The sequence below is a fragment of the Rhincodon typus genome, chromosome 20, assembly GCF_021869965.1.
Source record: "Rhincodon typus isolate 14 chromosome 20, sRhiTyp1.1, whole genome shotgun sequence".
In the NCBI taxonomy this organism is placed as follows: domain Eukaryota; kingdom Metazoa; phylum Chordata; class Chondrichthyes; order Orectolobiformes; family Rhincodontidae; genus Rhincodon; species Rhincodon typus.
The window spans coordinates 36,019,072-36,040,195 of NC_063351.1; the positions used below are offsets into that span (position 1 = coordinate 36,019,072).

The window sequence follows — 21,124 nt, forward strand, 5'->3', positions numbered from 1 at the left end:
GAGTTTGATGTCACAGAGAGAAGTGTGTGACATTTCCCTGAATTGGAGGTCATTGACCTTCTTCTCACACTGCTAGCTCATTGCCCGGACTGCAGAAATGGCATCAAGCATCCTGGAGTAGAACAAAGCCCATCAGCTGTATAAAAGGAAGAAAATAAATGAAATTAAAGACACCCTCAGAAATGGCAGTTTAAATCAGACACCCTGAATTGATTAGCTCAAAGTAGATATTTTAACTCAATTCTATTTTCCTAGAAGACTCCACAGATAAATACAGCCATAAAATAACTCTGATTTCTAGTGAAAAGTAATGTAATACTCCTCAGTTTTGATATCTAAATTAAAAATGTAACTATGAGTATTCTGTAATGCCAAATGACAGGCTGTTCACTCAAAAGTTTTTGTTTCTACTTTTTATTTCCAGAACTTCCTGTACTTTTAAATATTCCTTGCAGCTCTGTAGCAACTTCTACAGAGTATTTTTTTCTCTAATTAAAACATTATAGGCTTTCAAATCTTGTATTTCTTTGCTACATGAAATTATCTGACAATTTTCATGCGAGTTATTTGTCTGTGGTTTCTTCAGGTTTGCAATTCTATAAGATTGGCCTTTTAATCTCAGGTAGACATTCAGTAGTATTAATTAAATACTAGTACTATGAAGCATTTTAGTGTTACTATTGAAAATATTCTGTAGAAACCTTGAAATGATTTATATGAATAAATAGAATGTTAAAAATAGAGCCAACAGTCCAGAAGGATCCATACTAAACTTTAATAGCCCTAAACTCTGAGTTGAGGTTCTGAGAATCAAGAGATACTCTCAAGCATTGGAAACTGTTAAAAGAAGACGCCAATACTCTTTATAAGAGATCTGAGTTATGAAGAACCATGTCAGAATTGCGCTTTTCAACTTTGACTGGAGGAAGATGCAAGATGATTACCGAGATGTACTGAGGGGGCATAATTTTAAGGTGAGTGGAGGAAGGTATGAGGGAGATATCAGAGATAGGTTCTTTAGAGAGAGTGGTGTGTGTGTGGAATGCGCTTCCGGCAGTGATAATGGAGTCCGATACATTAGGGACATTTAAGCAACTCTTGGATAGGCGCGTGGATGATAATAAAATGTAGGGCATGCAGGGTAGTTTGAACTTAGAGTAGGATAATAGGTCGGCATAACATCATGGGCCGAAGGGCCTGTACTGTGCTGTACTGTTCTATGTTCTATGTTCTATGTAAGACAAGATGTACAAATTACAGACAGAGAAGATAATTTATCACCAAATAAAGCTGTATCCATTTATAATAAAAGGCTTGCACAGAACATAATGAAAGCTTGAACTTATTTCCTGTCATATTTTAACCATCATACTTTAACTATCCTTTAATTCATCACAAGGCATGTCATGGAAAGTCTACTAACATTTGTAAAATTCTAATAAAATTACTTTTCAATAACAATCATTTGATTAGCTTCTAGTACTTTGCCTAGTGATGTCTACTTTCTATACTGTCAAAAAAATACTGCAGTAAAGGAAAGAGCAAATCCTTTAATTGCATAAGATCATCAGATTAATCAGGCATCTCCATGTGGCCCTTTTTGTCGATTGCGCCCTTAAGTGGCAAAAAAAGCAAATGTTTACCAAGTGCTGCAATAGCAACCAATATATTGGTAAAACCTTCTAGCTAGAAACACCACAGGCAGCATGGGAACTTCAACTGAAACATTTCCTCTCTCTGTTGGAGGGCTTGTGTACTCCTATTCAATATAGAGTCAAGCTGAGATAACTACTTTCCACAAAAGCAGGAATGCCATCTCCACCACATACTGTTCACAAAAGGAACAAGAAATCCAAAGGATACAGGCACAGAAAAGATTTTTAATTCCTAAACTATGACTAATGCAAAACTATTTTTTAATGATCCCCTTTCTATCTCTCCACTACAGCTAGTATGAGTCATTACTGCTGCAACAAGATTTTCTCAAGAAGTGAATACTTACTTCTTCCACAGGATAAGACCATTTCATCTCGTAAAAGGGAGGCTGATATTACTATACTTGTATAAACCACTGCTGCAACTTTCACATTGTAGGTTTGCCAAAGGGCTCTTCCAGCCATCACTGAATATCTATAAACAAAATTCAACATTCTTGAATATTAGGTGGTCAGCTTTCACCAGATGTGTGTGTGTGTGCCCAAAAATGTCCTTACCTGATGATGTGTAAGTTTCCATTTCACAATCTGGTGCAGATTCCACATCAGCAACTCTGTGCATTACATATAAAGAGACCACAAACTTGCTTAAATTGAACAAAATAAATACATAAAACACTCTCTTTTCACTTTAATTAAAGTCTCAAATTGCAATTACACCAAAGTTTTTTTATTCACTGCTGGAACGTGGGTTTTGCTGACTGGCCAGCGTTTATTGCCCATCCCTGGCTGCCTTTGAACAGAATGGCTTGCTAGGCCATTTCAGAGGGCAGTTTAAAGTCACTTTGGGTCTGGAGTCACTTCCAAACCAGACCTGGTGAGGTTCCTTCTCTGAAGGAGATTAATGAGCCAGATAGGTTTTTCTGACAATTGGCAATGATTTCATGGTCATTGGTAGATTCTTAATTCGAGATTTTTTTTAATATTAAATTCAAAATCCACCATCTGCCATTTGAACCTGGGTCCACAGAATATTAGCTGGTTTAATTAGTCTAGCAATCATACCACTAGGCTATCACTTTCCCCAAGTAATTGCCTTATTTTAGAGGAACATTAATAACCTTTTGCCCATCACAATGTTTCCTCTTATCACCTTGCTCTTCAGGGTGGGGGGTAGCTAATGCAGGGATATAATTCTAAGGATGCCCACTGTTACCTCACAGGAATCGCTAGTTGATTGAGGAAAGGGAGATTCAGGGCATCACTATCAAGTCACATTTAGTACTTATCGTAAAGACTGATTAAAGAACTATCTGAGTTCTCAACATCTAATGAAAACACTAAAGCAATTATGCATATGGAACAACCCACTGACCTCCGTTGGTAAAGTGCAAATGTGCAATGGGGGTGACGATGGAACAGTAGTGCTGTCACTGGACAAATTATCCCAACTAATGCTCTGAGGACAAGGGCTGAAATCCCACTGTGGTAGATGGTGGAATTTAAATTCTTAAGAAACTGAAACTAATTTCGAGCTAGCCTCAGTAATGATGATTATGAACCTATAACTGATTATTGTCAAAATTCCATTTGGTTCTCTAACGTGTTTTAGACAAGGAAATCGGGTGGGGCCGTGTGACTCCAGATCCATAGTACTATAGTTGACTCTGAACTGTCCATTGAAATGGCTTAGAAAGGGTTCAAGGATAATTAGGGGTGCAGAACAAATGCTGGCCTTGCCAGTGATGCTCACATCCCATGAAATAATTTTTAAAAACCCATGCTGCGGAAAAGTAAAATAATTGTTTTTGCCATTGTGATGGACCAGACCAGACCCCCCTCAAAATATATTAAGATGATAACCTAGACCTTAACTTTTTCTTTTTTAAAGGCAAGTGCTAGGCATTGTGTTTCAGACGCAATTCAACTGGTCAAACTACCAGATTTGAAGGGAAATACACTTAATTCCTACACAATAGTTAAAATATGACAAAATAGAGAAGAAATTGGAATAACTTTACTGGAAAACTTAACAGAATAATAGATTGTTTTACTACTAAACAGTAACTATTACAAATATAATAACATCCCTTATGCCCTTGGCAACAGGCAAGTTCAGAAAAATAGATTGTCTCACAGGCAATTCTCAACTCCAAGGGGAAAAATATCAAGAGAAAACTCAGAGCGAGAGAGAGAGAGACAGTAGCAGGAAGAGATGTACTGTAGCTTCCAAAGGCTGCTTCAAGACCCAGGAACTGCTGCTACTGAAAAACTAAAACTAATAATCCTAGTTTTGTGGGAGCGCCCCCACCGACCTCTCCCCATCACTCCCACCGACCTCTCCCCATCACCCCCCCACCTCTCCCCATGCCCCCCCACCCGCCATTCAGACTGCTTCCGTTGTTACAACTCTTTTAAAGAAAAACCAAGGTCTCACAAAGTGTTTACTGTAAAAGCTCTGAGTAGACTGCTCATCACCTCTTTCTGAACTTTCCTCCAAAAAAAAAGGACAAAATATAACTCTCTAAGCAATTGTATTGTCACACCATAAGAGAAAGGAATGGGCAATAAATGCTGGCCTCACTAGCAATGTCCACATCTGTGAACAAATTAAAAAACAAAAATTCAACTAAAATCTGAAACTGGACACCAGCTTTTAAAAACAAGCATCAAATTATCAGCTAGCAGAATGTTAAGAGAACGTCAAAAGGAGACATAGGGAAAATGGTTCGTTCTTAGTGAAACAGCAGGAAGCAGGGGAGTTATTCCATTTAAGTCAATTTAAAACACTGGAATAATGCCGTTATTTATTTTATACTGTATCACTACATGACATAACTCATTCTGATTGAATGCATTGATGTTGGTCATACCCAATTCTCTAGAAAATAAGAGGAAGTAGCAACAAAATGGTGATTACTGCTCATGAAGAATAAATGCCAACATCGAATGTTTGGTCTGAACAGCGTCTTTTCATGTTGTAGTATATATACAATTATATAGAATGTATGTGGAATAAAGTATTCTTCCTTCTCATCAAATGCTGTTGGAGACAGGATACAAAAGCAGAACTACTATAAACTAACAAATCCATGTTCCACTCTGCTATCATCCCTCTTTTTCACTCCACTATCTCTGAATTACATTGCTGGTCCAACATCTAGCACTGGTTCAGCACAACTTTTGTCCACTTAACTATTGGAAAAACTGATGCAGTTATTTTCAGTTTCCATCACAAATCACTGACTCCATCCATGTCCTTTGGCAACTGTCTGAGGCTGAATGAGACCATTCATGATTTTTGATGTCCTTTTGTACCTGACCACATATCCATGCCATCACTTAAGGCCAACCATTTGTATCTATGTAAAATCATCCAACTCCATCTCTGTCTTAACTCTTCTAATGTTGAAATTCTCATCCATGCCTTTGTCATTTCTAGATTGACTTGTCCAATGTCCTGCAGCCCACTGTTTCAGGATTCCAGTGTGGCTCACATGCACTTCTCCAGGTGAGGCAATAGGTAAAAGTCAATGTAGGTACATAGCTGATTTTCTCTCCCTCTAGTCAAGGAATATAAGAGACAACTCTACCACTTGACCACTGCCCAGGCTAAGATAGCTGACCTAGTATGGGCTAAGGGTTGAACCTGGGCCTTTTCTAGAGTGTGTAGTTCAATATTATATGGGATTATGCAACAATTATTTAACAAAGCATAGTATTGTTATGAATTTGGACAATTTAAAACATTTATTAACAACCCTGTATTGGTCCAACCATTTACATCTGCCAAATACAAATATAGTATTCTCCTATCACACCAATGGACATCACTAACTCAACAAAAATCTGCAGTTGAACTTGCATTTTTCCATTTCTAATGGCTTTATGAAAACCAAAGAAGCAGCTGACTGACTGAATGAGGGATAGACAACATGCACAATAAAGAAGTTTCCCTTATAATAGTTCGGTACTTCAACAGCACCTGTCACTTCAACCTCTGGCCTAATAAGTGTTTTGTTTTCTCTGACACCTGCTGATTCAGAGATGAAAAAGTAGGAAGCTTAAACCTACTAATTACCAGTCACAAGTGGTGATTTACAATGTCACCAGGCTCCCAAGTCTCTTTCTAGAAACACACTCTTGTAGGTGTTCATTATCATTAGAAAAGAAGAATCGCAGCAAAATGTTGTGAACATATCCTGGTTAACAATCATTTGCAGATAGGCGCAAATAACTGGGTTTATTGTCCAAGGTCTAATGTATTTCCTACTCTCAAATGCTGGGAGGAGGGAACAGTTACTGAAAAAAAGCTGAGATGACAAAATAAAATTCATCCAGGTTGTGGCTAACTTATGTGTGATCAAATAATTTTTTAACCTTTGAGTAGAAAATCACACCTGAATAGATGTACCAACATTTTATACACCACAGGTTTTGTTTTTTTGAATATGTATGAACTACAAGAGGAAAGGATAAAATCAAGTGGCACAATACAGTGGCACAGGTGACAGACTTAAAGGTAGCAGGATTGAGTGACTGACACGAGGAGATAGAGCCAGGAAATGAACTAGCATTGTGGGGGCACCATGTAAATGGAGGAGCCAAAAAAGATTATTGCATCCCTTCCTCATCTTCAGAAATATTAACCATTCATCTGAACATGTGTATGTTACTTTTCACTGATGGGATTTTCTACATATTAGAGCTCATCTCTCATGGTATTGTCAATATTTCAAAAAGCACCTTTACACACATGTAAACTGATAACTGCTTTAATACAATAATTCTTAAATAGTTATGGATTATTTGTTGCTAAATCTCAAATGTATGAGATAATTTTGCTTAACATGGTTGGGCATGTGACGAATACTGTATTAGGACCAGAATTTTAGCCTCTCTGGAAATGGTGAGAAATGCAAATAATTGGGCAAGATTGCCCTGGAGTATAACTTGTCCCCTGCCCCTCCTAGTTGCCAACTTTACAATTAAATACTTGGTAAGTAGGTCCATGGGTGACTTTCTTGACTCGCCAGCAACTTCAGGGCCTCAGCTTGCCACCTCTCTGATCATCTGTTTCCCTGAAGGATGAAAAATGTGGCTAGTTTCCTGACAGAGAAACCAGGTGACCTGCCAGCTAGGTTTCAGCTGGAGGAGGAAACCACCAACTGCCCTACTCTGGGGGAGATCAGAGTTATGGATGGTAGGTAAGGGACTGACTTCTGAAAGCCACGCTAACTCTTGCCTCTGGCAAGAGGGAGGGAGTGGCACAATGGTAATATGGATTCGTAATCTAGAACCCCAGTTAACGTTCCTGGGATATGCATTTAAATCTCACCACTTGGCAGTTGGCGAAAGATGAACGCAATAAAATCCAGAACTTTTTTAAAAAATGCGAGCCTATTAGTTCTTGTGTAACCACTGCCAACTGTCACAAAAACCCAACTGTTTCATGAATAAGCTGAAGGAAAAGAAATCTGCCATCCTGGCCTGGTACACCAGCGTCAAAGTGCCTGATAGATCAGGAAATTCTCCTATGGGCCAGCTTTCAGCTCTTTGGCAATCCAGTGAGTCACATCACTGGTGGAGGTGCTGTGTAAGTTGACACTTAACATAGTCGCTCACACACTTAGATAACAAATGAAGAAATCCCAGCCTAACATTTTATAGAAAATTAATAAAATCAGACACTAAACATGCTGTACATATGCACTGGAACAGATGTAGTAGCCTGGCGCATTGAAACTGCACAGTGTTAGGTTTCTTTTATTCATTTGTGGGATGTGGCTGGCCAGCATTCCTTGCCCATCCCTAGTTGCCCTTCAGAAGGTGGTGGTGAGCTGACTTCTTGAACCCAGTGCAGTCCATTTGCTGTGGGTTTACCCACAATGCCATTCGTGAGGGAATTCCAGGATTTTGACCCAGCAACAGAAGGAATGGTGATATACTTCCAAGTCAGGATGGTGAGTGGTTTGTAGGGAACTTGAAGTTGGTGGTGTTCCCATGTATTTGCTGCTCTTGTCCTTCTAGATGGAAGTGTTCGTGGGCTTGGAAGGTGCTGTCTGAGGATCTTTGGTGAATTTCTGCAATGCATCTTGTAGATAGTATACACTGTTGTTACAGAGCATTGGTGGTGGGGGGAGTGGATGCTTGAGGATGTAGTGCCTATCAAGCGAGCTGCTTTGTCCTGGATGGTGTCAGGTTTCAAGTGTTGTTGGGGCTATACTCAGCCAGGCAAGTGGGGAGTATTCCATCACACTCCTGACTTGTGCCTTGTAGATAGTGGACAGACTTTGAGGAGTCAGGAAGTGAGTTACTCACTGCCTAGCCTCCGACCTGCTGTTGTAGCCACTGTCTTTATGTGGTGATTCCAGTTAAGTTTCTGGTCAATGATAACCCCCAAGATGTTGATAGTGGGGGATTCAGTGATTGTAACACTATAGAATGTCAAGGGATGGTGGTTAGATTGTCTCTGATTGGTGATGGTCATAGCCTGGCATTTGTGTGGCACAAATGTCACTTGCCACTTGTCAGCCCAAGCTTTGATATTGTCCAGATCTCGTTGCATTTGAACATGGACTGCTTCAATATCTAAGGAGCCACAAATCGTGTTGAATATTGTGCAATCATCAGCGAACATCCCATGTCTGACCTTAATTTGGAGGCAAGGTCATTAATGCAGCAGCTGAAGATGGTTGGGCCGAGGACACTACCCTGAGGAACTCCTGCAGAGATGTTCTGGAGCTGAGATAATTGACCTCTAACAACCACGACCATCTTCCTATGTGTCAGGTATGACTCCAACCACCCGAAAGCTTGCCCCCTGATACCCATTGATTCCAGTTTTACTAGGGGTCCTTGATGCCCCACTTGGTCAAATGCAGCCTTGATGTCAAGGACTGTCACCCTCACCTTACCTCTGGGATTCAGATCTTTTGTCCATGTTTGAACCAAGGCTGTAATGAGGTCAGGAGCTGAGTGGCCCTGGCGGAACCCAAACTGGGCGTCACTGAGCAGGTTATTTCTGAGCAGGTGCTGCTTGATGGCACTGTTGATGACACCTTCCTTCACTTTACTGATGATTGTGAGTAGACTGATGGGGCGATAATTGACCGAGTTTGATTTGTCCTGCTTTTTATGTACAGGACATGCTTGGGCAATTTTCCACATTGCCGGGTAGATACCAGTGTTGTAACTGCACTGGAACAGCTTGGCTAGGGGAGTGGGAAGTTCTGGAGCACAATTATTCAGTACTATTGCCAGAATGTTGTCAGAGCCTGTAGCCTTTGCAGTATCCAGTGTCTCCAATCATATCATGTGGAGTGGATCAAGTGGCTGAAGACTGGTATCTGTAACGCTGGGAACTATTGGAGGAGGCTGAGATGGAATATTCACTTGGCACTTTTGGCTGCAGATTGCTGTGAAAGCTTCAGCCTTATTTTTTACACCGATTTACCAGAGTCTTCCAATATTGAGGAAAGGAATATCTGTGGAGCATCCTCCTCCAGTGTATTGTTTAATTGTTCACCATCATTCATGACTGAATGTGGCAGGACTGCAGAGCTTATATCTATTCCGTTGGTTGTGGGATCACCATTTCTAATGACTTTCACATTCACAGTAATACTTGTGAAATGAAAGTGCCCTCTGCTCAAGAGAAGGAAGGACACAAATTACAGGGAGAGTGATGTTGTGTTCCTTTCATGCATTCCCTAGAGGTCAGTTGAACAGATAGACTACTTAAGGCTCAGTAGTATTATGTAATCACAAAAAAAAAATCAAAAATCATCAAAGAGAAAGTGAAGAATGAACTGCAAATGGGAATATTCAGATATAATTTAAAGAAACAACTTAAGAAAAGTTAGGATAAGCTAAAACCTGACCAGTAGCTTATCATAAGGCTTTATATTCTTGTAAAATTAAGACTTGCATTAATAGAATAATTTTACAATCAAAGAGGTGATTCTGAAATGTGACACTGTTTGTAATATAGGGAATGCAGCACCCAGTTTGTGTACACAATAAATTCCCACAAACAGCAATGTGATAATGACTGAATAATCATTGTTGAATGAAGGAAACATCACGGCCAGGACACTGGGGCCACCTGTGAGGACCCTCAGCTCAACAACTCATCCAAAAGATGACACGTCTAACAGTGCAGCACCCCTCAGTATTGCAACGTGATTTTAAAAATGGTGAACATATATAATGCAATGGTTTCTATTCTCAAGTGGGTGCTCTTGACTGAGTCCAGCCATAAATGTGGATTAAACCTTGAGTGAACGGTTATTTTTTGACAGCAACAACTTGGTTTATGTCTTGAAGCCAAAAAGCATAATAAAACTGAAAATCAAATATCAAATTAAAAATTCATTTTTGGCATAAAGAGGACACTCTATATGAATGTAGAACCTATGTTGATACAAAAATAAGTACAAGCTTCTTGTTTTCTCAAAGCTGCTCACAAAGATATTGAACTTTGGAAGTCTGTACGTTCATTCTTGTTAAGTGCAATGCCAAGTGGCATAGACAACCCTGGTCTTCAGACCTTCTGATCATAGTAACAGATGAGTTTGTTGTTAGAGTTCTGGTTTAGCTGCCTTTAATTTTGTTTAGCTCCTTCCTCCAAAGTTAGCCTTTGACTCTTCTTCAGTTAGTTTTCCCAGTGATCCTCCAACTCTTCTGAACAGATAACATGCCCAGAGAACGCCAGGTGTCTTCTTTGATATTACTTAACAACTCTGTTCCACTACAGTATGAAGAATAAAACTCCCAGAAATTGAGATCTGTAGAGATTCATAGCAAATGCTGAAAAGTGTTGGCTGGAGTGAATGAGACAGTGGATTTGTATTTATAAGATCATTGATTACACATCCATGGGTGAGAGCTTACTCAGGTCTCCTTTGGAACACTAAGCTCAGAAAAACAAAAAAAATTAGAAAAATCTAATTTCTGATCAGTGGATTGTAACAATGCTTTGTACTCTGATAAAAAAAAGGATTTGCGCTTATATAGTGCTTTTACAGCCATTGCATGTTCTCCTCAGTTATTGAGGCTTTAGAAATGGTGCAGAGGAGAACCACTAGACTAATCCTTAGTTTAAATTATCTTTGTGATCAAGGCAAGTTAAAAGTGCTTGGACTCTGCATTGTGGAGAAATGTCTGATGGAATCTTACATTTTTTTGAGCTAAAACCTGCCCACAAAACTGGGCAAGTTTTCTCGCCATAGCTTACCAAACATGCAGCTATTGCCAACCCAATGTTAAGAATCAAGTTGCATCTCTATCCCATATTAACATGCATCATTCTCAGAAGAATGCATCACTCATTAGACAACTGCCATACAACCAGCATTGCCTGCAGCTATGCCACCTTCGAGAGCTCAAAGTGTACTTGAAGGGGCATTGGCATCTGACATCCGCCCTATTCATGATTGGACTGAGATGCCTGTCAAGTGCAAGTTAGTACTGAGGTTCCACAACAGAGGAGAGCTGCCCTTTCTTCAAAAGTCAGACAGAGAAGGCCACATCACTACACAATGTCTGCCCAGTCAGAGATCGCCACCCGGCTCAATGCCCTGTCTAGGGTTTGGAGGATTGGGCAGCAGGACAGAAGAAGGTCAATGACCTTCTCCATGCTTCAAGAGTAAGTGCCACGCTCTGCTCCTTGTCCCAGCAAAACAGGTAAGGATCATTTGTGGTAACAATGAACTGCTGACATGTGACAGGCAATCAGTATGCTGTGTCAGGCACTGCCTGTAACCATTGGCCATGATCATTCTGCCTTTTGCTTCATACAGCTGCAGCCACTGAGCCAAGCACATCAGCCAAGAGGCAGCTATCTCCTGTGCAGGAGACCTCCTCAACATCAGAAGAAGCTGTGCAGGGCCTGGAAGAGCCATCAACCAAGGCTACCCACTGGAACCCCCTGCCCACCACCACAACCAGCTGCAACACCGAAATCTTGGTGGGCACAACAGGTGAAGGCAGTGTCGGACAGGAGGCCACTGAGGAACACACACTCACAGTTGAGTGGATGAGTGAATGTTAAATGCCTTAGGTCACTGGCACTCAGAGGACTGTAGAGGAATAGGCAGCAGATGAGCCTGCGGCAGGAGAAAACCCTGTGGTCCCAGCACTGAAGAACTTTATGGACATCTTCAGAGAGAAGCAAGATCAGTTGGCGGGTGTTTGGGACACTATGGCTCTCCTCACTGAGAAGCTGCAGCAAAGCAGCCAGTCCAGTGACCATCAGGCTGCCTCCATTGACAGGTTGATGGTCACAATGGAGAGACTGGCTTAGCATCCTTAGGATCTGCTGGAATGCTGTACTCACCTGGTCTCCACTGCCCCATGCATTGGTACTCAAGTCTGAAGCCAAGGTGAGGGTGGGGTGGGGAGCCTTGGCCACAGTCCAAGTGCCTCATCCTCACATGGAGGCAGGGGAGGACCCACACACTGGACCCTCAGCAGTCACTTACACCTAGCCTGTCCCCCTCTTCGATCCTTGAGAATTCTGGCCAGGAAGGGACACACTGCTTCAGGCAAGAAGACCCTCATTATGTCTGTCCTCTCTAGACAAAAATGCTCCCAGGGTCACCTAACCAGTGTCTACAGGCTTCCTCAACCCCATCCTCACAACAGGGGAGCACAGTGAGGTATAGCGTGAGGGAGAGGAGGAGGAGAAACATTTTGTAACAGCACATGGTGCTCACCACTGACACTTATGGACATAGTTTGAGATTGTGATAAAAGTTTGTTTCTCACTGTTCATGTGGTTGTCCATGGCTCTGAGGGTGCTGGATGTTTCATCCCACTTTGTGGCATCATTCAGCAGTCCCTAAGGATGCGTTATAGTTGATTGGGTATACACTCAGCATCAATGAAATCATGTCACAACGGGGTTAACAATATGTGTACATGACATTGGCTCACTCTGTAATACCTTAGGGCCCCTGCCCTTCAACATGGCCTTCAGTTCACCAGCTGTGTGTGTGGGAAAGTCTATCTCAGGTAGTTTCCCCCTGCAGTGACAGTGCCAGGAAGGTCCTACACACAGTGCCGGTCAATGCTGCACGATGACCAGGGGGTACACAACCTGCATGTCTGCATCATTAACACCTCTTGTACATAATGGCAATGTTCTTCCCCTGTCATCACCCAATGGCCACTTGTAGATACAGTCCCCACCTTCACCATGGACTGGGTGTCTTTTCCTTCGCAGCTGTTACACTGATGCAGCTGTGTACTGAATGTTGTAGGGCACAACGCTAGTGCACTGCCTAGATGTCAGGATGGTGGCAATGGCTCTCTGAAAGTTGGGTGACCATTTCTGTGGTGAGAAGGTGCATGTGGCTGGTGCTGGTGGGTCATAGCCTGAGCTGAGGTTTGGCTGTTGGCAACATGGAGGTCATTTGGAGCAAGCAGAAAGCTGAATCTGACAAGCACCCACTCTGAGTTCCATGTCAAGTTTTCCAATGGCTTGTTTGTATGGTACATTTGGTAAGATTATAACATATGGCAAGTTGGGCTGTTAACAAACCATTTATTTCTTGTTAAAGAGCATCATTTGTGACCTCTCTACTCCCCGGTGACAATTATGCCACACCACTTGAGCAAAAGCTGAGGGGGAATTTGCAGCAAGATCTTCTTGCATCAGGATGACCATTTCAGCTATTCTTACCAGCATCTTGGCATAGCTCATGTTATCCAGTTGCTTATAGAATTCCATCAGTATAGTTAGAAGTGAGCTAAGTGAAGTTTGTAGGGTGATGATGAAAATGGATCGTTTTCACATTAATAGTTAAATTTTATGTTTGCAAGTTTCGGTGGCTACAATTTCACATTATAAAAGACCAGATCTAGGTTAGGAGACAACAAGGTGCAGGGCTGGATGAACACAGCAGGCCAAGCAGCATCATAGGAGCAGAGAGGCTGACGTTTCGGGCCTAGACCCTAGGTTAGGTATTAGATATACCTTTTTGTCCCCGAAAGCCCTCTGACTTCTGGAACAAGCTGAATATTCACACAATAGATGGCATTCCCTGAATTCCTTGCACCAAAAAATGGGATTGTTTCCGACTGGAGGAGATCATCTCGTACAGAAGATGGAATTATTCAGGCCTGAGGGAACTCCTCATCTAGTTTCTATCACTTCAGGGAGATGGAGAAGAATCTCTTAGACTTTTGTATCACAGTGTGAATTGGATAAGTTATCTGAAGAAAAAGAATGTGCAGGGTCACAGGGAAAAGGTGGGAGAGTGGAATGGGGTGAATTGTTCTCACACTGAACCAACAGGAATGTGATGCGCCAAGTGGCTTCCTTCTGTGCTGTGACATTTTGTCATTCTGTGATAAATTGGTCTGCATTTTTACATGGCTTTTTTCCCCTTCCCAGGAGGTCACATGGTTTCTGGGTTGGGTAGAGAGAGTATATATTGCACTGCTTATTATATCACAAATTTGAGGACAGGCTGGCTAGACAATATTCATGTCTTTGTATCATCAGAAATTCCAAGAAAGAGAAACCTCATTTCTTTCTCTTACAACAATAATCAAGTGTAGCTCCAAAACAAAGGCATTGCAATATTGTGGCGCAGTCATACATTAAAGCTCACTCAATGTAAATAATGTCATTATGTATTCAACAACTGGATGGCTTTCTTTGTAGTGCACATAAGAAATTATGCTGATTACTAAAAGGATTCTAAGCAGTGAGTAATGCTCAAATCATTGAGATTTTTTAAACTGAGTTTTTTTTATAAGGAACATACTGGCTCCAGATTAACAATTAATTCAATGCTCTAAACATGTGCAGAAACATCCTTGTTATAGATCAATCTGACATGTCAGCAGAACTAATTACAACTTGACAAAGGCATGTTAGTTTCTCAGTGGAAAAAACATTAATGCTGTTGTTCCCTTTTTTGGGAGCAGATGAAAAGCTGGTCAGGAACAGCCTTTCTCCAGTGTGAAACAGTTTGAAAATTGATACTGACAAAAATTGTTGAAAGCTGTTAGAATGTTTAATTGTTGCTTGATATCCATCAAGAGCAAATTATTCTACCAACAAAAATATAAAATGTTACATGTTGCATTTCTATTGTAAAGTGACCTGTCTTGAAAGCTTTGAAATTGGGTGTTATACTCAGTGAATTATAATAGAAGTCCTGCAATGATTTATAACAGAGGGACTACAAGAAATAACTACATCAAAACTCATGAAAATATGAGAACAGCCCCACATAAGATGCTTCTACACTAATCTAGTTTACTAAATGTGGATTTCATGGAAAATTGAGATTTTGGTACTTAACAAAAAAGTTTTATTCACTACCAAACCATAGAATAGAACTAGCAAAATGCCGGGTCCTTTTATGACCAAAAATTCTACCAAAGAACAATCGATCATATTATTTCTTTCACCTCCAATCTAAAAGACCCCAGGAAAGGAGCAGTATCAGAGAACTTTACTACTGCCTACCTGTTTCCAGTTGGCATTTTTTTCATCTTTATTGTTTCAATCTGTCTGGACCATGGCATTCAAGAACATAGAAATGAGAACACTGGGTCAAAATTTAATTCTTTTTTTAAAAATTCCAGCAAAGCAACAGTTAATAGAAAACAAAGGAAGTGCTCATTTAACAGTGAAGGATTTATGCTGGAGTATCATTTTTCATCAGTTAATAAGCAGGCAGTGGACTAAATGATAAAGTTCACATAACTCTTTTCTTCCACATAATCACCATGACTGTGCAGAATACTAAAATACAAAGTGCATTCCAGTTTCAATTTATCATGTATTGTGCCTGCATTTGCACAGGTTTATTTCATTTCCTTTCCGTTAAGGTAATTTGTACTTCATACAACAAAATAAATTATACAGAGGATCAAAACTTTGGTACCATAGCCACTTTGGAACAGTTATTAAAATCTAATCTTTAAAGAGTAGGCAAAAACCTGAGCACGTTGACAAAAGACAACTTCAAGAAACTCTCACTTAAGCAAGTTAAATTTACCCCTCTTTCTCAGTGACTGTACAACAGTATTGCTGCTCATCAATGAACTATGGGAAAAAATTAGTTTAAAAAGATAGAAAACAGAACACTCTCTGTCATACATCCTGTGATCATTTTAATGACCTCAGTTCAGCAAGTTAAGTCCAAAAGGTACAAAACTTCTGTATTGAAATAAAAAATATTTGGATGGGCTTTCTGCTTTCCCCTTTCTTTAATGATTTATCATACTTTTTCAGAAATCCTTAGATGTGTGTCAGAAAATAAAAATAGATTGCTTGAATAGAATACAGCAACACCATAACAAGACTTGGATAGGCAAGTAATTTCCGTTTCCATTTGTGCTGACCTAACCCCTTTTAACTCCCCCTGTAATCTTTGAGTGGCACACACCTGTAAAAGCTAGATTTATTTCTCAACAGTATGAGGCACCAAAGCTTCAATTACTGATGACTGCCCAAAGCAACAAGTTGATCCCATTTACTTAGTACTTATTGTTCTGACAATTTATCCAAAATCCTCATATATGACAGATGGAACAATTACTCTCAGTCGACTTAAAAACAAACAATTTGGTTTTGAAAGAAAAGTTAATGCTTCTAATATAAGCCTACTGAAACATTCACCTTAGACTTGGGGTTAATAAGACACTTGAAGTCACAACATATGTCACAGCATTCATTTTTTCTCACTTTGCTTCATGTTAAGTCAACAAAACCTTTTGGGTTTCATCATGTCCTGTATATTTTCTTAATTAGATATTCCAATCTAATTAAATTTTAAAATTTCTTCATGCATAGCATCACTATAATTAGGTTCTTTGAAATGGAGAATTATACCATTTTTTGGGAAAAAAATTGATTTATAACCCTAGTTAGTGCTTTCAATTTTATCAAAAGATTTCCAAGAAGAAAGATGTTCAGTACCGTAATTAAGTGTTGGATTCTCATTTCTCTCCTATTTTTGCACATATTTAGTACCAGGCAATGTGAAGCAGAAGCCCATTTTCTTCCTCTATTCAAATGGATATTGTGTAAGTGATACTGCTTGCTAAAAACTGCCTGAAAAATCTTAGAAGACTGACCACGAGGGTGGTAGAATGCAACGAATATTACTAAGAGTCAAAAGAAATCATACAAAGTATATAGTTACCATCAGGCAGTTATTGCGTGAAAATTCAGTATGCAAAAACAGTCTTTGGATCAGAGCATGAAAGATGGCAGCATAGCCCAGACTTTACACCAACATAGTGGAGTGATTTAAGGGTAAAGTCTCAATGTTTTGAAAGCACAAGTATTGAAACAAAAATGTACTTGCATGCCTGCTAATGGTTTGAATTCAGTAAACCTGGCGTAATTTCCTGAAGGCAAATAAGAAATGCTGATCATAATATCTTATTATAATACTAGGCTGTCTATAACTACCTTTAGTCAAGAAAGGTAAGCCATTCAGTCAGCTGTTTGTGAAAAATAACTGTTGGCTAATTTTTAAAATTGACAAGTGAACTATCTGGTGAGTATTTTTTACTTTTCTATTACTTTGTTAAATGAAAAGCTGTTAATTTATAAATGAAAATATGGTTTACAATCCTTAAAATCAGAAAATTGGTGTTATATTAGTACATAAATCTTAAGTTCCCAAAGGCTGAAAATTTGGTTTAGCTCTTTAAGGTTGCAAAAGGTACACCAAAGAAAATATGAGTGATGAAACACTTTTATTCACTGTGCCATAAGTAGAAGAAAATGGCCCAACTTGGATAAAAATCGTTAGCTATGGATTATAAACAGATTTTCCTGAGAACTCATCAGTAGCATTACTTTCTGTTGCTGCCTTTCTGTGTCGAAGAACTCTTTCCAGCTCATTTTCTTCAGTAACCTGAGTAATGGTTGTCAGTGTTCCAACTTTACTAGATTTCTTCAGGAGAAAGAAAACAAATCCATTACAAAACAAAAAGCACAATTTAAATTCAGTGCACAAAACAAGCATCTTCAGTTCCTGAAAGCTTCTGTTAACTATCTTTGTTAGTATCTGCTTGTAAAATCTTAGTTATATTTTGGATTGCAAACCAGAAAGAAGCCACATGTAAGAGTCTGTGGCAACAGGGAGTTGCAGCAATTTGTGAATGAGACGTTCAAATAAGTTTCATTTTCTTTTATTCTTTCATGGGATGTGGGTATCACTGTCATTTGTTGTCCATCCCTAACTGCCTTTGAACTGTGTAGCTTACTAGGCCATTTCAAAGGATAGTTATAGCTATAGATATTTATAGCTTCATTACAAGTGAAACTCTGCCAGATTCTCTGACCAATTATAACTTCTTATATCACACTTGCAGCTTATGAGGGGCAACAGATTACTTGTTGCTCTCTCCTTACAATACATTCAGGATAAACAAACCAATAGTAATAAAAATTGAAAGAACTGCAGATGATGTAAATCAGGAACAAAAACAAAGTTGCTGTCAAAGCTCAGCAGGTCTGGCAGCATCTGCGAAGGCAAAAACAGAGTTAATGTTCCGGGTCCAGTGACCCTTCCTCAGAACTGGGCAGTTCTGAGGCAGGGTCACCAGACCCAAAACGTTAACTCTGTTTTTTCCAAACCAATAGTAATGCCAGGCTTGCATTTTTCAGTTGTGTTGCACAACTGTCTGTAATGTACATCACAAAGAAATAATCTCTCTAATCAATATTTTGCAAAGGATTAGAGTTCAAGCTTGTCTCAGATAATACTTTCTTATCTGGAATGGAAGAACAGAAATGGCATTTTCTAAAGTATTGTTGTAACCTGTATTTGAGGACAAAGGTTATAAAAACAATGGTCAAGATTTTTCAACATAATAATTGGCCTTTAATATACATTAGGATCGAGGCTGAGATAGACAGATTTTTAATCAGTGAGGAAATCTGAGTTATAGGGAAAAGGAAGGAAAGTGGAATTGAGAATTATCAAATCAGCCATGATCTCATCGACTGGTGGAGTAGACCTGATGGGCTGAATGACCCAATTCTGCTCCTAGATTTTATGGTCTTAATGATTAAAATTTCCTGACCAAGAAAACTAGGCTTTGATTTAAAAATGAGCCAGGTGGGTTTCAAGCATTAACATGCAAATTATAATACCAAAACCTAGTTGATTGGAACTGCATTTTGGTGGATAAAACAATGGATGAAAATTGGGAGAATTTCAAGTGGGTCTGGTGCAAGCTGGGTAATAAATATGGGGTATCCAAAACTAGAGTGCCATGGACGACTAAAGATATTGATAAGAAAATAAGGAAGACAAAGACAGCATATGATGCATAATGGGATAATAATAGCAGTAGAAATTACGAAGAGGAGACTGGCATAACGAAAGCTAAGAGGAAGCACACAGAAGGGATAGCAGGCCATGCTAAAACAAATATTAAAGCGTTCTTCAAACAAATTAACTGTAAAAGATTTGCAAAGGATAGAGGAGAGCCTATAAGAAACAAACAGAGTAAGCAGAGTAAGTATTAAATGAATACTTTGCTTCTATCTTCAACTTCAAATTAGAAAATGATGACAATAATTGAGTTGAAAATGTAAGCAACTGAGCAGTATAGTAATAGATAAAGAAGAGGTCTAAAAAGGCCTGCAGCACTTCAGGAAGATAAATTACTGGGCCTGGATGGGGTACCTCTTTCAGCAATCCAGGATGTAGGGGAGCAAATTATGGAGCTGTTGACAGAAATTTTTGTCTCGGAACACAGGATTAATCCCGGTTGACTGGAGAATTGCAAATGTGACATCACTGTTTAAGAGCACAAAAAGGATAACGCAGAAGACTACAGACCTGTCGGCTTGACATCAATAGTGGGAAAATTGTTGGAGGCCATAATACGGGATAAGGTAACATGATAACAGTCAACATGGCCTTGTCAAGGGCTGGTCATGTCTGATAAACTTAATTGAGTCCTTTGACAAGGTGACACAGGGAGTTAATGAGGGCAGTGCTGTGGATGTTGTATATTTGGACTTTTGGAAAATATTTGGTACAGTGTCACATGGAAGGTTGGTTAGCAAATTAGAAAGGTTTGGGATTGAAGAGTCCTTGGCAGCATGGATTAGAAGTTGGTTAAAAGATAGGAAACAGAGGGGATTGGAGATAAGTTGAAAGTGGTGTTCCCCAGGAATTGATGTTTGGATCCTTGCTTTTTCTGATTTATGTAAATGATTTGGACATCGGTGTTAAGGGAAAAATTTCTAAATTTGCAGATGATACTAAGCTAGGGAGAACAGTGAATTGTGGTGATGATGCTGAGTGACTTTAGAGAGACATTGAAAAGTCGGCCTAATGGGCAGACAGCTGTCAGATGAAATTCAATGCAGAGAAATGTGAGGTCATGCATTTCAGTAGAAGAAACATGGAGAGACTATACAGACTCAATAGGACAACTTTGAGGGGAGTACAGGTGCAGAAGGATCTTGGGGTTCACAAGCACAATTCTCTAAAAATGGCCTGGCAAGTTGAAACAGTTGTTAAGGATCCTTGGGTTTGTAAATAGAGTCAGACAGTATAAAAGCAAGGAAGTGATGCTACACCTCTACAAACCATTGATCAGCTCATATTTGGAGTATTGCGTTCGGTTCTGGCTATCATATTTAAGGAAGAAGATACCGCAAAGGAGATTTACAAAATGAGACAGGGAACAAGGGATTTTATTTTCCTTGGAGCAAAGAAGATTAAAAGATGACTTTAGTGAGGTGTTCAAAATTATGAAAACTTTTGACAGGATACAGAAGAATATTCTGTTTCCACTAGTTGCTATGTCAGTAACTAGGGGTCACAATATCAAGATTATCAGCAAGACAGCTAGGAGTAAGATGAGGGAAACTGGTCTTTCTTTTGCAAGTATAAAGATAATCATTGATGAACAATTCAATCATAATGGGTTTCACAGCCAATTCCAATCTTGTCCTCATCTGATATCTTCATACATTCACATTTTTGCATTGATTGCCAGATAACAAATTAGGAATGAGAACTTGGAGCAATTTTCCCTCTATTATTGCTGAAGGTCAACTATCATGTATTCACTGCCTTCTAAGATGAAATAATCAGCAATGAACTGAAATTAGAAGTGGAACCTTAACCTCTGCATGGTTGAGTCACACACCATCACTGAAAGAGCTGCATCTGAGTTTTCAAACATAGCAGCTTTCAAGATAGATTTTTTAAAAAAACTCCCCTCACGTACAGACAATAATCTCTCTCTAAATCCCTTGCTATTTTTTTTCCAAGCTGTGGCACTTGTGTACAAAAACAGGAAGCTATGCCTGTTTGACTCTGTCAGCATTTACTATACAAAGCAGTGAATCAATTTGGATTGCAGACAACACATTAGAATCCAAGCCTAATACACAGCATCTGTTGTCTGTGCACCCCTACGGTTGACAGTAGTAATCCTTTTCACTTTGTTTGTTCACAACC

At 39.5% G+C, this 21,124-nt stretch overlaps 1 protein-coding gene across 1 annotated transcript in view; it reads right to left on the bottom strand.

Annotated features, from left to right (window-relative positions):
- Positions 1 to 15,449: 15,449 nt before the first annotated feature.
- The window catches only part of shtn1 (shootin 1), an 83,142-nt gene continuing 77,467 nt past the window's right edge, over positions 15,450 to 21,124 (bottom strand). The window contains exon 15 of the mRNA XM_048608937.1: positions 15,450 to 17,587. Coding sequence (XP_048464894.1) covers positions 17,444 to 17,587 — 144 coding nt within the window. The 3' untranslated portion in view covers positions 15,450 to 17,443. The remainder of the gene's footprint in view (positions 17,588 to 21,124) is intronic.